Genomic DNA, 13582 nt, shown 5'->3' on the forward strand with positions numbered 1-13582 from the left:
CACACACACACACACACACAAAACACACAAAACACACACAAAAGTGACAAAGCAGCGAAAAAGAGTGTGTAGGTTTATACCTTAACCCTAATCCTTACTTTAATTATAATCCTTTCTGTCTGTCTCTTTACACACACACACACACACACACACACACACACACACACACACACACACACGGTTAGATGGAGATGGATATGTGGTGTGAGTGTGTGTGAATGGAGGAAAGTAAGAAGAACAAGTGTGGTCTGCAGAGGCGTGAAATTGGAACCTCCCCCATTACACACACACACACACACACACACACACACACACTCACACACACACACACACACACACACACACACACACACACACACACCATTCTCTAATACACATCTTGTTCTTATTTTATGGGGGGCTAGAACATGATGTGTGTATCACTAGTTGTTTATTCTCACACACACACACACACACACACACACACACACACACACACTGTAGGTTGACTTGCAGTGTGTATTTCTCATTTTCTCAATGTGTTATGTGTTCTTTCTCGCTTTGCATTATGGGTCAGATATATCTTTTTCATGCCTGCTCCGTATTTTCAGGCAACACACACACACACACACACACACACACACACACACACACACACACACACACATACTATACAGAAAGTCATGAATCTTTCATGCTGCGGCTCGTTGTAATCCCTGAGGCGTGCTCGGCGGACGGTCGCACGCGTGCACACATGCACACACACACACACACACACACACACAGATACACACACACACACACACACACACACACACACACATACACACACAGAGAATGATATGATAGAGAGGGGAATGGAGTGATAAAGATGTGGCGAGTCTTAATTCTTTTTTGTGGCGTTCATGTGTGTGTGTGATGTGTGTCTGTAGTTACAGTCGAAAAGATGATTTTGATGCACACACACACACACATTTGTGGTATTTGTGTTGTATTCTGACCTTTTTTTGACTCAGGGTTGTAAAACGTTTCCTGAATATTTCAGAAAGCTAGCTAACCAAACCTGCTAATTGTACCCGCTAACTGTACTAGCTAACTGTACCTGCTAACTGTACTAGCTAACTGTACCTGCTAACTGTACTAGCTAACTGTACTCGCTAACTGTACTAGCTAACTGTACCCGCTAACTGTACTAGCTAACTGTACTCGCTAACTGTACTAGCTAACTGTACTAGCTAACTGTACCTGCTAACTGTACTAGCTAACTGTACCCGCTAACTGTACTAGCTAACTGTACCCGCTAACTGTACTAGCTAGCCAAACCTGCTAACCGTACCCGCTAACTGTACTAGCTAACTGTACTCCTTATTGGACTCCAGGCGCTGTGGGATGACGTCTCACTAGTGATGAGTCGTTCATCTTAAACGAGTCTTTAATGTGACTCAGAAGAACAAGTGTATTTTTTTTTTTTACAGAAATTCTTTGGGTATAAACTAAAGTAAAAATCTCTAACTAAAGACACAGTGAGACAGTTTTCGTGGCTGTGGGGTTGCTGGTGGTAGTGAGAATGTCCACATATGATTTAAGTTCCAAACAAAACACAGAAAAACACGGTTTGGTAAACTTAAATTTACATTTGTGTAGGAAATATTTGGCTTGTAAAATAAATATGTTTATTCAAAAATATTGTCTTTTTTGGTTTATAGAAAAGTCGCAGCAACCAAACAGAAGCTCTCTGTATGACTAAGAGAAACTTTGTGATGAGAAAACACAAATAAAGATGCTACAAAGCTGTATGAGAATGGATTCTTCTTCAATATTACAAAACATTTTGCCGTCACACTTTTCTGTACAAACGACCATCAATAAGGATCGAATCCCGAACTTCCTCATATGGCGTCCTGTTTGTGTCGTCACAAAATCCGAGCCTCCTTATTGGACTCCTAATATCACGTGATCAAGCCTTGCCCGCCCTTACTCAACAAAATGGCCGAACAGTATAGAAGTAGGCGCCCCCTCCCTCCCTCCCTCCCTCCCTCCCTCCTCCCGCCTTGGTAAACACCCCGCCTCCGAGGTGCTCTCTGATTGGACGGTGTGGTTTGATATTTAAGCGTATCTTAAGGAGGCAGGACAGGTTTCAGCCAATCAGAGCGCAGAGGAGGCGGGCTGTGCGCCGGAATTCCGTATTAAAGGCAGAGTGAGAGGCGTTTTGTGGACTGTGAACGCTTCCGTTCCGGACACTCCCTGTTTACAGCGGGATTTTATTTACAACGGGATTTTATTTCTGCGCGTGCGCGCGTTTGCATATATATATATATATGTGTGTGTGTGTGTGTGTGTGTGTGTGTGTGTGTGTGTGTGTGTGTGTGTGTGTGTGTAACACTTTCCGGATTAATATCTCGATATGTTTCCGACTTGATTGTGTTTGTGCTCCGGATGAGGATCGAAGCTACAAACCGAGCAGCCTGCACTTTACTCGCTTAGCGTGTTAGCATGCACGCGCTTCATCCTGACCCTCATCATCATCATCATCACCATCATCATCATCATCACTGTTCTCTTTAAATCCTCAATAAACATCTCATTTTTAAACACGAACATTAACAGTCATTATAACACACTCCTTTAACCGACTGTTATTATTATTATTATTATTATTATTATTATTATTATTATTATTATTATTAAGTCGCACTTTCATCTGGAAGTCACTGATGAGCGATAAACCGAACCCCGGACACATTTCCGCTTCTCCGTGGGTTTTGCGGGTTTTCTCCTCCTGTCCTGAGGATTTCTTTCAGCAGGAAAATCCGTGCACTTGTTTTTTATCGCGGCTGTGACGTGGGACGTGTTTCTGCGTGTTTCTGCGTGTTTCTGACTCTCAGGTCTCACATCTGCACTGAAGTCCAATCTGCTTTCAACCATTTCTTATTAAATAAAGAAAAAAAAAATCAAAAAGAACATTGAAAGACACTGAAATCTTCTTCCTGCACTGCTCACAGAGACACCACAGCTGCTGGACAAGGTGAGGATGATGATGATGATGATTATTATTATGATGAAGATGTGATGATGATGATCCACTTTCTGTTCTGATTTTTATGGTGATAAAGATGACGGTGTTTAATGAGAGTGATGAAGATGATGTGGATGTAATAATGGTGATGAAGATGATATTGGTGATGGTGATGAAGATGATGTGGATGTAATAATGGTGATGAAGATGATATTGGTGATGGTGATGAAGATGATGTGGATGTAATAATGGTGATGAAGGTGATGTTGGTGATTGTGATGAAGATGATATTGGTGATGGTGATGAAGATGATATTGGTGATGGTGATGAAGATGATATTGGTGATGGTGATGAACAGACTCGTTCAGTGTAACTGTAAATGGATAAAAAAGCAGGTGCTGCGGCGGGGTCGGAGGTGATTGAGCTCCTTCAGCAGCCTGAGTGTGTTCTACTTCATTACAGAATAAACCCCTGCAGAAGTTCCACTCTTGTTTGTTTTTCTCTCTCACGTCTCTCTCACGTCTCTCTCACGTCTCTCTCACGTCTCTCTCACGTCTCTCTCGCTATGTCTTGAGTTCTTGGATTTGGTGTTGTATGACGTTAACGCAGTGTGTAATTCAGATGAATAAACATGTTATTAAGGTTCTCATGTAGACCAACAGTAAAGACGGACGATATGATTAATGTTTTCAAATCGCCGATACGATGATGATGATGATGATGATGATTATTGTGATATTTCTCCAGAGAAAAAGAATGTGTAGAATTGATTGCGATGTCGATAATTCCATCATATTTCCTGATATCATTAAAGATGTTATTAAATATAATACGGAGCATCGACATCGTGATATTTAACAGTTATGAGGATTGTGGGTGTGGCCAGGTTTGGACTCGATGATTGGCCGATTTGTAAACTGTGATTTTATACCTTTTTATTTATTGTTTCTGTGGTTTTTGGGTATCGTGATATGATCTTTTCGCCACATCGTCGCTGCTCTTGCAGTTTTAATAAGAATCAATCCCATGATGCTTTTTATTTCCTGAGGAGAAAACGCTGGGATGGGAATCTTGATGTTGAATGAACTTGAGGTGTCTGGATGTTTTGTCTCCATCTGTTTGGAAATCAAGGTCGTGGAGTTCTGAGGTCGTGACCCTGGGCGTGTGAAACTCTCACTGTGTCTGCTCAAAAGGTCAAAGGTTAAAAAAAGAGAAAAGTGTCTGCTGCTGAGTGGAGCTTATTGAGACAGACGGAGCACACACACACACACACACACACACACACACACACAGTAGAGTGGAACAGGTGGTGTGTGTGAGTGTGTGTTCAGTAGAACATTCCTGAACATGAACTTTCTCACACTCAGACACTCAGCAGTAGGCAGGTGCTGCAGGAAATTTGCATATGATCGAATATTAATGAGATTGTTATGAATATTTATTAATTAACCACCAACCGATGGAGCGGAGTCGTGGTTATCGCTCTAACGCTGATTATTTTTCTGCAACTGCACGTCACCAATCACCCAGTGACCCCCCTTCCCCGCCCCCCCGTCCCCCCACGCCAGAGTGTGGGACAGAACATTGCATGTGTGTGTTTTGGTTTTAGAAAAAGGTCCTTGAGCTCCATCTGGAAGTTATTTTTTCCAAGAGTTTGTTTTTGAAGCAAACCTCAGACCAAAAATACGTTATTTTTTCTGTTATTTGATGTTATTATAGAGTGACTGTTGCTCCGCCCCCTTTTGGTTTTTAACTCCAGAGTGTCGCTGTGTGTTTGGGTTTTGTTTCTCTTCCTGGTGCGTGAGGAACCTGCAGATGTCTCCTCAGGCTGAGATGTTGGGTGTGTTGGAGTGGATTGAGGTTCCTGTGGGAAATGTTGGATGAAAAAGGATGAAGGTTGTGAGGACGAGGTTGCGCTCTGCCTCAGGCTTTTCTTTTCTTTCCTTATGGTTTCTGTTTAAACCCCTGAGTGCTGGAAGTCCTCAGAACGTGAATACACTTTACACTTTACACTTCACACTGACGTTTATTAAAGAAAAAAGAAAATCATCATAATAATTCAAAATAATGAAAAGTGTCTAAAAAGCATGGCTGAACGCAATATACTGTTTTTTTTTTTTTTTTATTGGCCAAAGAAAGTATATAGCAGAGAGCAGCACGGCGTGCTCCAATTGGCCGAGAGCAACACGGCGTGCTCCGGTTGGCCGAGAGCAGCACGGCGTGCTCTGATTGGCCGAGAGCAACACTGCGTCCTCCGATTGGCCGAGAGCAACACGGCGTGCTCTGATTGGCCGAGAGTAACACGTCGTGCTCCGATTGGCTGAGAGTAACACGGCGTCCTCCGGTTGGCCGAGAGCAGGATCATGTGCTGTGATGTCAGTGTGTTTTTTGTGTTATGATTATATTGAACACATATTTAAATAATAATGTATCTATTAAATTAATTCACCACAGCTTCTGCAAATCCATCTGCTGTAATTAGACTCGCTATTAGACGCAGGTACGTCTGATTTATTAACGAGAGAAAATGTCCGGTCAGAATGACCACATGCATATTCATCACATTTATGCAAACGAGCTGCTAATTAGCTGTGTTTTACGCTGCGCTTACACGTCGCTCCATTAACGAGTTTCAGGAAAAAAGCAAGAAAAAAACGAAAGGGCGCTCCCCATGTTACGTGTGATGCACGTTTCTAACCACTGTATGCTAGATGAGCAGGGATGAATATGCTAATGAAGGAAGGAATTAGCATATGGTCAGCAAGGCGTCAGTCTGGAGGTGCGCTCCGGATCCTGCAGCAGATTACGCATATTTATAGGCGCAATGCTAATCACAGCACTATGGCGCACAGAGACGTGATTAACGATTGTAGTGACGAGTATCCTGATTAACGAGTCCATGACAGACACACACACACACACACACACACACACACACACACACACACACACACACACACGTGTGCTTTTCATGATTAGGTTCTTGAGTATTATAAATGTCACAATGATGGGGTTTCCTCTTCAGGAGGATTAGCTTGCTAATTAGGGATCTAACAGCACGAGGCGGAGCTGCACGTGTTGCTGCACCTGATTTTTACGTGAAATTACAGAATGAACCCAAAACGAAGGCTCTGTTTATCTACTGAGGTGAACAACGCCGTCCCAAACACGCGTGTCTGTGCATAGGTTGTGTTTTGCAGCCACCATTTCTCTGTCTCTGTCGGGTGTGTGTGTGTGTGTGTGTGTGTGTGTGTGTGTGAGTGAGTGTACATGTTGTTTGTTAATAGAGGTTACAGGAGTTAATTCTGCAGCTCCTTCTGTTCATCTAAATGCATGAAAAAGCCAGAATCAATTACAGAGAACAGATGAGAAAATACAGGAGTATACACACACACACACACACACACACACACACACACACACACACACACCGGGCACATGTAAGCTGTGTGTTCTGTATTCAGGTATAAAAATAATTTCCAGTCTGATTTAAGAGCTTTTTCCCGGTGACTCATGCCTCGTCTAGCTACAGCTTGTTTCCATGGCAACGCTCCCAGATGCCGTTCCTGTGGTTACGTTCGGCTAGAAGTTAAGCGGTCGGCTAGTCAGCGATCGTTTCGTTTCCACGAGGTCGTTTTGCCGCCGAATCTCAATTTAAAAAACAAAAAGTCGTTTCCATGGTAACGTTCAGGTAGAAACCACTAGACGAAAGCCGTTGCCGCAGTTCGTTTTTTCGCTTTATTCTCGCAGTTAACACTAGAACCGTCTCGTAGGTGTCTGTAGACGGGAGACGACTACCTCCGAACTTGTAGCTAAAAGTCGTTGCCACGGTAACTCTGAACTACAAATCCTTTACCCCAGGTTGTTAAAAAGTTGTCCTTCTAGCGACTGATTTACAGCAAAAAGCTGCATTTTACTTAAAATCTTTTTTATAGCACCCTGCAGCTGAGAGAGAGAGAGAGAGAGAGAGAGAGAGAGAGAGAGAGAGAGAGAGAGAGACGGACAGAGAGAAAGTCAGACACAGAGAGAAAGAGAGAGAGACAGACAGATGGAGAGAGAGAGTGTCAGAGAGTCAAAGAGAGAGAGAAAGAAAGAGAGACATACAGAAAGTGAGAGAGAGACAGAGGAGAGAGAGACAGAAAGAAAGAAAGAAAGACAGAGGAGAGACGGACAGACAGAGTGAGAGACAGAGAGAAAGACAGAGGAGAGAGAAAGACAGAGGAGAGACAGACAGAGAGAAAGACAGAGGAGAGAGAGAGAGAGAGAGAGAGAGAGAGAGATGGAAAGAAACAGACAGATGGGGAAAAGACATAATAAATTATCAAGCTACACACACACACACACACACACACACAGTAATGAAATGAGGAATTTATTGTGTGTGTGTGTGTGTGTGTGTGTGTGTGTGTGTGTGTGTGTGTGTGTGTGCGCAATAGAAATGCAGAGATGTGAAATGCGAGTCGGGGAAGGGCAGAATGAGGGGAGGGGTATTAATGCAGCAGGCAGACAGACGGTGGGGGGTGTTGCAGGGGCATGTGGGGGTTTGAGGGGCAGTTTAGGGGCAACGGAGTGTGAGAAAATCTCCCATAAGCCCCAGTGTCTGCGCTCTCGCCTGTAATTTATTCAGCACTGAACAATGAGCACAATGAGCGAGACGGAGTGGGGGAGGGGCAGAGAGAGAGAGAGGGTCACAAAGACCACTGTGACATCTGATTGGTCATCAGGGATATGAGCCACACAAGCTCATTGGCTGTTAACGGGGTGGAAACAGTAAGTAGAACAAAAAGCTGATTGGTCGTGGTTGAACGCGAGCTTGATCTGATTGGCTAATGAGGTAGGGGAAGTCTGATTTGATTGGTTGTTGTGAAAGGATGATTGGATGGGTGGGTGAAAGAAGTTCTTTTTTGATTTGTCGATGGAAATGCAAGCTGAGCTCATTGGTGAATAGGGAGAGATGATTGGTTGAGAGGAACCGGAAGTCCAGCCTGATTGGCTTAGAGAGAGAAGGGAAAGAATCAACAGGTTAGCAGCAAATCAGAGCTGATTGGTCAATCAGGGATTAGGAAACTTAAGATGATTGGCCAACAGGAAAGGAGGAGATCCGAGTTGATTGGCCGAAAGCAATCATGTAAATGAGTTTTTTGCCCACATTTTTTCCTTAGCGTTTTTCTCCTGTGTTGTTTTTCACAATCATCCACTTCCTGTTAAACAGCCCTGATAGCCGCTGTAGCACTTCCTGTTCCTTCGTTTCTTCGTAAACCCTCCAAAGAAATTCCTCCATTAAAGAGGAGTTCCATCAACACACTCACCTGCACTTCACAGGTCAGAACGTGTGTGTGTGTGTGTGTGTGTGTGTGTGTGTGTGTGTGTGTGTGTGTGTGTGTGAAAACAAACAGCACTCAGTGTCAGTGATTCGCCTCTAGAGGGCGCTTTTTGCCAACAGCTCCAGCAATCAACTATCGGTGCCGATTAATCTGCAAAACCGATGAACCAGTCGACCTCTAGTGTGTATAGTTTAGGACACGCCCACTTTGGAGTGATGATGGTATTTATGTGTATATCAGACTCTGGATTATGTGTGGATTTTTTACATTGTTACAATATTCTAGCGTAAAGTTTACAGCAGGGTCTCCAGCACACTAACTCTGATGTATTAGCTACTGATACTTATGAACACCATATATACTGTTTGATTTGGATCTCTCTCTCTCTCTCACACACACACACACACACACACACACACACACACACACACACACACACACACACACACAACTGGCACCGTTTCAACATGAAGCTCAGATAGCTGGGGAAAAAAACAGCCTCTTTTTGCTTAGCATGCTCATTCCAACGCTCTCCCCAGGTCCAGGTACAACACATTTACACGTTTTTATATGTCTCTCATTTCCCCCACCATCTTCCCTCTCTTTTACTCTTTTCTTCATGTTTTTCTGTTTTTGTTTTTTTTCTCCCGGAGTCCTTTGCAAACCAAAACAAGGAAGTAAAAAACAAACAAACAAAAAACCCACGCCGGCGTGCAGGACATGATTAATTTATCGTGTGTGTGTGTGTGTGTGTGTATGTGTGTGTGTTTTTCCGTGTCCTTGTAAGTGAGACGAGAGAAAAGGAGAGAGTGTGAGGAGTGTGTGAGGACACGGATAAAAAGGGAGAAGAGAAAGAGAGCGATTGAGACAGAAAGCCCGTTTCTCTTGGCAGCATTTCAGCTGTGATAAAATGGCGTCCTGGTTTTTTTTCGGAGAGACAGCCAGGAAAAGACGCCGCTCTCTTGGATCGTCTCGGAATTCCAGGTTTCTTCTCTTTTTATGAGAATTCTTGAGCGCAGGACGAGGTGCTGAACGGATGCCAGCGCTGCTCTGAAGGCATTTCAGGTTTTGCTAGTCGAGTCGAGGTGAAGGGCGTCCGAGCCGTTTAACTCGTTTCGACCCGAGCAGCCGCTCGCTGTTTCTCGGCTGTTTCTCGCCTGCTTCTCGCTCAAGCAGCTGTTTGATCCTGGAGACTGGAAAACGATTGTTTTTTTCGACAGGAATACACAACGACATGTGAAGTGCTCCTTTGTCGAAGTCCGATCTCGGCTCCAAAGCTGGCGCTCGACCAATCAAAACTGGCTCTGTTGTGATTACTGATTAGATCCGGTTCTGGACTCGGGATTGAAGTAGCAGATGCGTGAATGTTTCTTTCACAACAAGATTTTTGTACATACTAAGGAGTTGTGATCGTATGACTGGTGTTTGAATTTCTGCGTTGCCGTGTACCTCGTTTGTGTCCCTCATTTTAAAAGCAGCATTTCTTACGAGCGCAGAGCCCCGGGGTTTGGGCTGCAAGGATCTTCTGGTGTGGTTTAAGCTGAAATTTGCGAGGCCTGACATAGGAGATAAGATCCCTGGGGATCTTGGATAAAAATCTCGACCATGAAGGAGAAATAAAACATATTCTGAGGAAGCGGGTGCATTTTTTTTTTTTTTTTTTTTTTTGCATGAGGTTAAACGTAGAGTTCACTGATTGATGGTTGCATTAAATTATGCAGCTTTTATTGAACAAAGCTTGAAGGTAAGACAGAAAAAAACCCATTCATGGTGCTAGCTCTAGCAAAAAAAAAAAAAAAAGCAGTCTCTTTTATGGCTTAATTAATGAATAATGAATAGAATTTTGCCTTTCGGGAAGTAAACGTGCGCTCTCTTTCGGTCTCGCTCTTGTTTGCATTCTAAGATCGATGCCTTCCAGCCTCTTTTCCGCCATCATTCCACAACACTATTGATTACCCGCTGGTTTGTGATTAAATACGCTGCCTGAGAAATAAACTACACATCGATTCTGATCTCTGCGAACCTACGGTGATCTACAGTAGCGACATGGTTTAGAGGTTTCTAGCGAGCTAGCGGAGTGTGTGGAATGATTGATGAGGGACTGTTTTCGGTTTCATGCAAATAAATGAACCTCCGTTTCCACTTTAGCTTTCTGTGCAGGTCTGGGGGAGAAATGAGTAATGGTGCTTCTTTTCCAGATGCTTCTGAAAATGTGTTATATATATATGGATATGTGCTTCATCTAATATGACCAGTGGCACGGTTCAGGGAGCACTGTGATATGCCGAGGCATGTGTGACGAATATCTGGTGTAGTGGAATGGAAAAATTCATAGATCACTGTCATGTACTTTTTTCTGTGTTGAAGTGTTTTTCAACAGTCTGAGATTTTTTCAATGCAGCTGTAGATTCACAGGTCTTGGTTGCTTTTGCAATCTTTTTGCCTTATGTTATTGTTTATGTTTTTCATTATTCATGAATTATTCATTACGCTTCACATAAACATGGCTATATTGTGGAAACACCTCTTTTTCATGCATCTAATTATCTTCTTGATTCTTTACAGTGCTGCCTAATCAGCGTGACCAGGGAACCCAGCATGAGAATTCGCCCTGGGGTGACCACATCACCACCCGCAGCATCTGTGTCAATTGCGATCAAGTGATTGTTGATGAAAGGAAACTACAACTTCCAGTTCCACATCGTAAGAATGGGTCCTCAATGCTGACCCTTTTGTGAAGCAGCATGAGTATGGCGACAGGGGCGAGCCAGCACAGCCACTACCCAATCAACAAAGCCAGTGTTAATCACTCCTCAAGTATGTTCTCTAGTCAGGGTGGCCCCAACAGAGGTTGGGCCTCTGAGGGCAAATCTGATTCGTCCATGGGTAACAGAGGCCCGTCCAATTGGGGATCTTCAAATATAAACTTGAATCCCAGTGCCAACCCTGCCGCATGGCCTATACTTGGACACGAGGGCCCAGGTGTGGGATCCAGGCCTGGGAGTATGGGGGGTGGGTCAAGCTCTGTCCCATCCAGCGTCTGTGGCCCAGGAGGTGTTGCACCTATTCAAGGCACCAACGGAAATGGAAACCTTGTAGGGGACTGCGCCTGGGGAAACCCAGACACCCCAGAGCAACACCAGTCCCCAACAAGCATGACTTTCAGCATGGAAGCTCCAAATCTTAAAACTGACGGACTGAACACTAAGACAGAGCCAATGAGCCCTGTGGACAGTTGGGGGAGAAATATGAGTCAGTCTCCCACTGAGCCAGCGACTGGAGATGGTACTGCCCGGTGGGGTAAAAATGACAGCAAGAGTGGAGAATCAAAAGACTCAGGCTGGGATTCTGGTGGCATCTCCTCTTGGGGACAGGGGGGAAGTGATTCAAACTGGGGCCACTGGAATAAACAGTCAAGTACTGAAGGTACTGCATGGGATGGGATAGATGGTCAGACTCAAGAGTCGATGAATTCCTGGGGAACTGATGCTCCAGGCAGTGAAGGTAGCAAGGACAGCAGTGAAGGACGTGAAGGACGGAAAGAAATGTCCTCCAGTATGGACCTACCACTTTTGCCAAGGCCAGACTTAGATCCTCGTGTGCTGTGCAACTCCGGTTGGGGACAAACCCCTGTACGGCAGCACACAGTCTGGGAAATGGATGAAAATCTTGGCTCAAAGGATGAGGGAGGCACTGAAGCTTGGGGTAATTCCTCTAATGCACCTTCAACTGGATCACCACCTCATGCAGGATGTGCCAATCCCAGTCTAAATGTGCCTCCTAGGATGGAGTCTGGGAGCAAAACCGAGGGGCTTTCCCGAGTTATGCCGACACCACGCTGGGGAGGATCGTCCTCGCCAACAAATCAGGCAAGCCCTGGTTGGGAAGAACCACCTGCTAATAAGAAAGTGTCTAATGGTTCTGTTGGGAATTGGGGTGAACCAGTGCTAGATGCCCCCAACACCAATGGTACAAGTGGCCAGTTTTGGAGATCTGAGCAAAAGTCAACTTGGGATGATGGCCCTTCCAAATTAAAGTCACAACCTGGTGGAAATGGGCCCAATTCTTCCTCTGGCTGGGGAAACTGTGCAAACAGAGAGTGGGGAGAGCCTTCAGAAGGGAGGATGGAAGATTCTCGTAGTTCCTCTTGGGATGGAGCTGGAGGGAGCTGGAAAGAATCCCAGAAGGGCTGGGGCAAAACAGCTCCACCAGGAGGAGAAAATTGGCGTGACTCCCAATGCTCAAATGGTCCTGTCCAAGGTTGGAGTGGAAAAAATCCTCAAGAATCCATGGGTTCTTGGGGTGGCCCAAACTCTGTAAAGCAGAGTGGTTCTAGCTGGAGGCCCACAGGAAGGCAGGATCCAGGGGACGAGTCTTCAGGCTGGGAAGAACCCTCCCCTTCCTCAGTCCGAAGAAAGATGGAGATTGATGATGGAACCGCGACTTGGGGAGACCCTAATTCTTACAGAACCTGTGTAAACATGTGGGACAAAAATAACCCCTCCTCACAGGGCAACCTACCTACCAGCAACAATGGGGGAAACACCGTCAACCACACAGGGCCTAACCACCACAGCCATGGTCAGACTTTGAACCACTCTGAGGGCAACAACAGGGGTTCTTCTAACCAGCTAGGACCGCCTCAAAACAGGATGCCCAAGGTGAACCCAGGTAAGTGAAGGGATTTTTTGACCTTTTGTTTAGGAAGCAAATCATTGTGTACTGATTAGCCAAGTACAGCATGACTAGTTGAAGATAAACCATAAACATGGGCTCCTACCATGAATGTAAAATAAAGTTCTCCATACAGTAACCCCTGTACAACCCAATGTGAATGAGCTGTTAGTTTAAAAAAAATGCCAATCAGAGCTGCTGTTGGAGAAAACTAATCAACACCACCTGACTGATCAGAAAATCCAGAACTCAGCAGCAGCATCCAGTTTTAAATCTAAAGAAATCTACTAAATCTCTGGTGTGTGTGAATGTAATGAGAGCTTGAAGTTTGTGGAGATATTCTCTGGAGCTGGCACTATCCCGGCTGTCAGGAGTGAGCTTGATGCAGGCGTTCTGTTTCAATGCTTGAACAGAACCGTGTGATGGCATGCACTCTGTGCTGCTTTGCTGCCAGCTGGCCTGCGTCCTGCAGTTAAAAAGACACGTCCGCCTTGTGTTTGGCTCGGCAGAATCGGCCCTCGGGCCCTGCTCCCGGCCCCATGAAAGCTTTCTATTTCTGTTCTTGGCAGCTTTCAGGAACGATGGCAGA

General features: G+C 44.8%; 1 protein-coding gene across 7 annotated transcripts in view; it reads left to right on the forward strand.

The window, feature by feature from the left end:
• Window positions 1-2129: 2129 nt before the first annotated feature.
• The window catches only part of tnrc6c2 (trinucleotide repeat containing adaptor 6C2), a 29904-nt gene continuing 18451 nt past the window's right edge, over window positions 2130-13582 (forward strand). The window contains exons 1-3 of one of the 7 annotated variants that reach the window (XM_046869148.1): window positions 7588-8123; window positions 8208-8317; window positions 10885-12990. In XM_046869148.1, coding sequence (XP_046725104.1) covers window positions 11064-12990 — 1927 coding nt within the window. In that variant the 5' untranslated portion in view covers window positions 7588-8123; window positions 8208-8317; window positions 10885-11063. The other 6 variants (XM_046868776.1, XM_046869065.1, XM_046869240.1 and 3 more) reach the window with 6 other exon arrangements.

Source organism: Silurus meridionalis, chromosome 1, assembly GCF_014805685.1.
Source record: "Silurus meridionalis isolate SWU-2019-XX chromosome 1, ASM1480568v1, whole genome shotgun sequence".
Lineage (NCBI taxonomy): Eukaryota > Metazoa > Chordata > Actinopteri > Siluriformes > Siluridae > Silurus > Silurus meridionalis.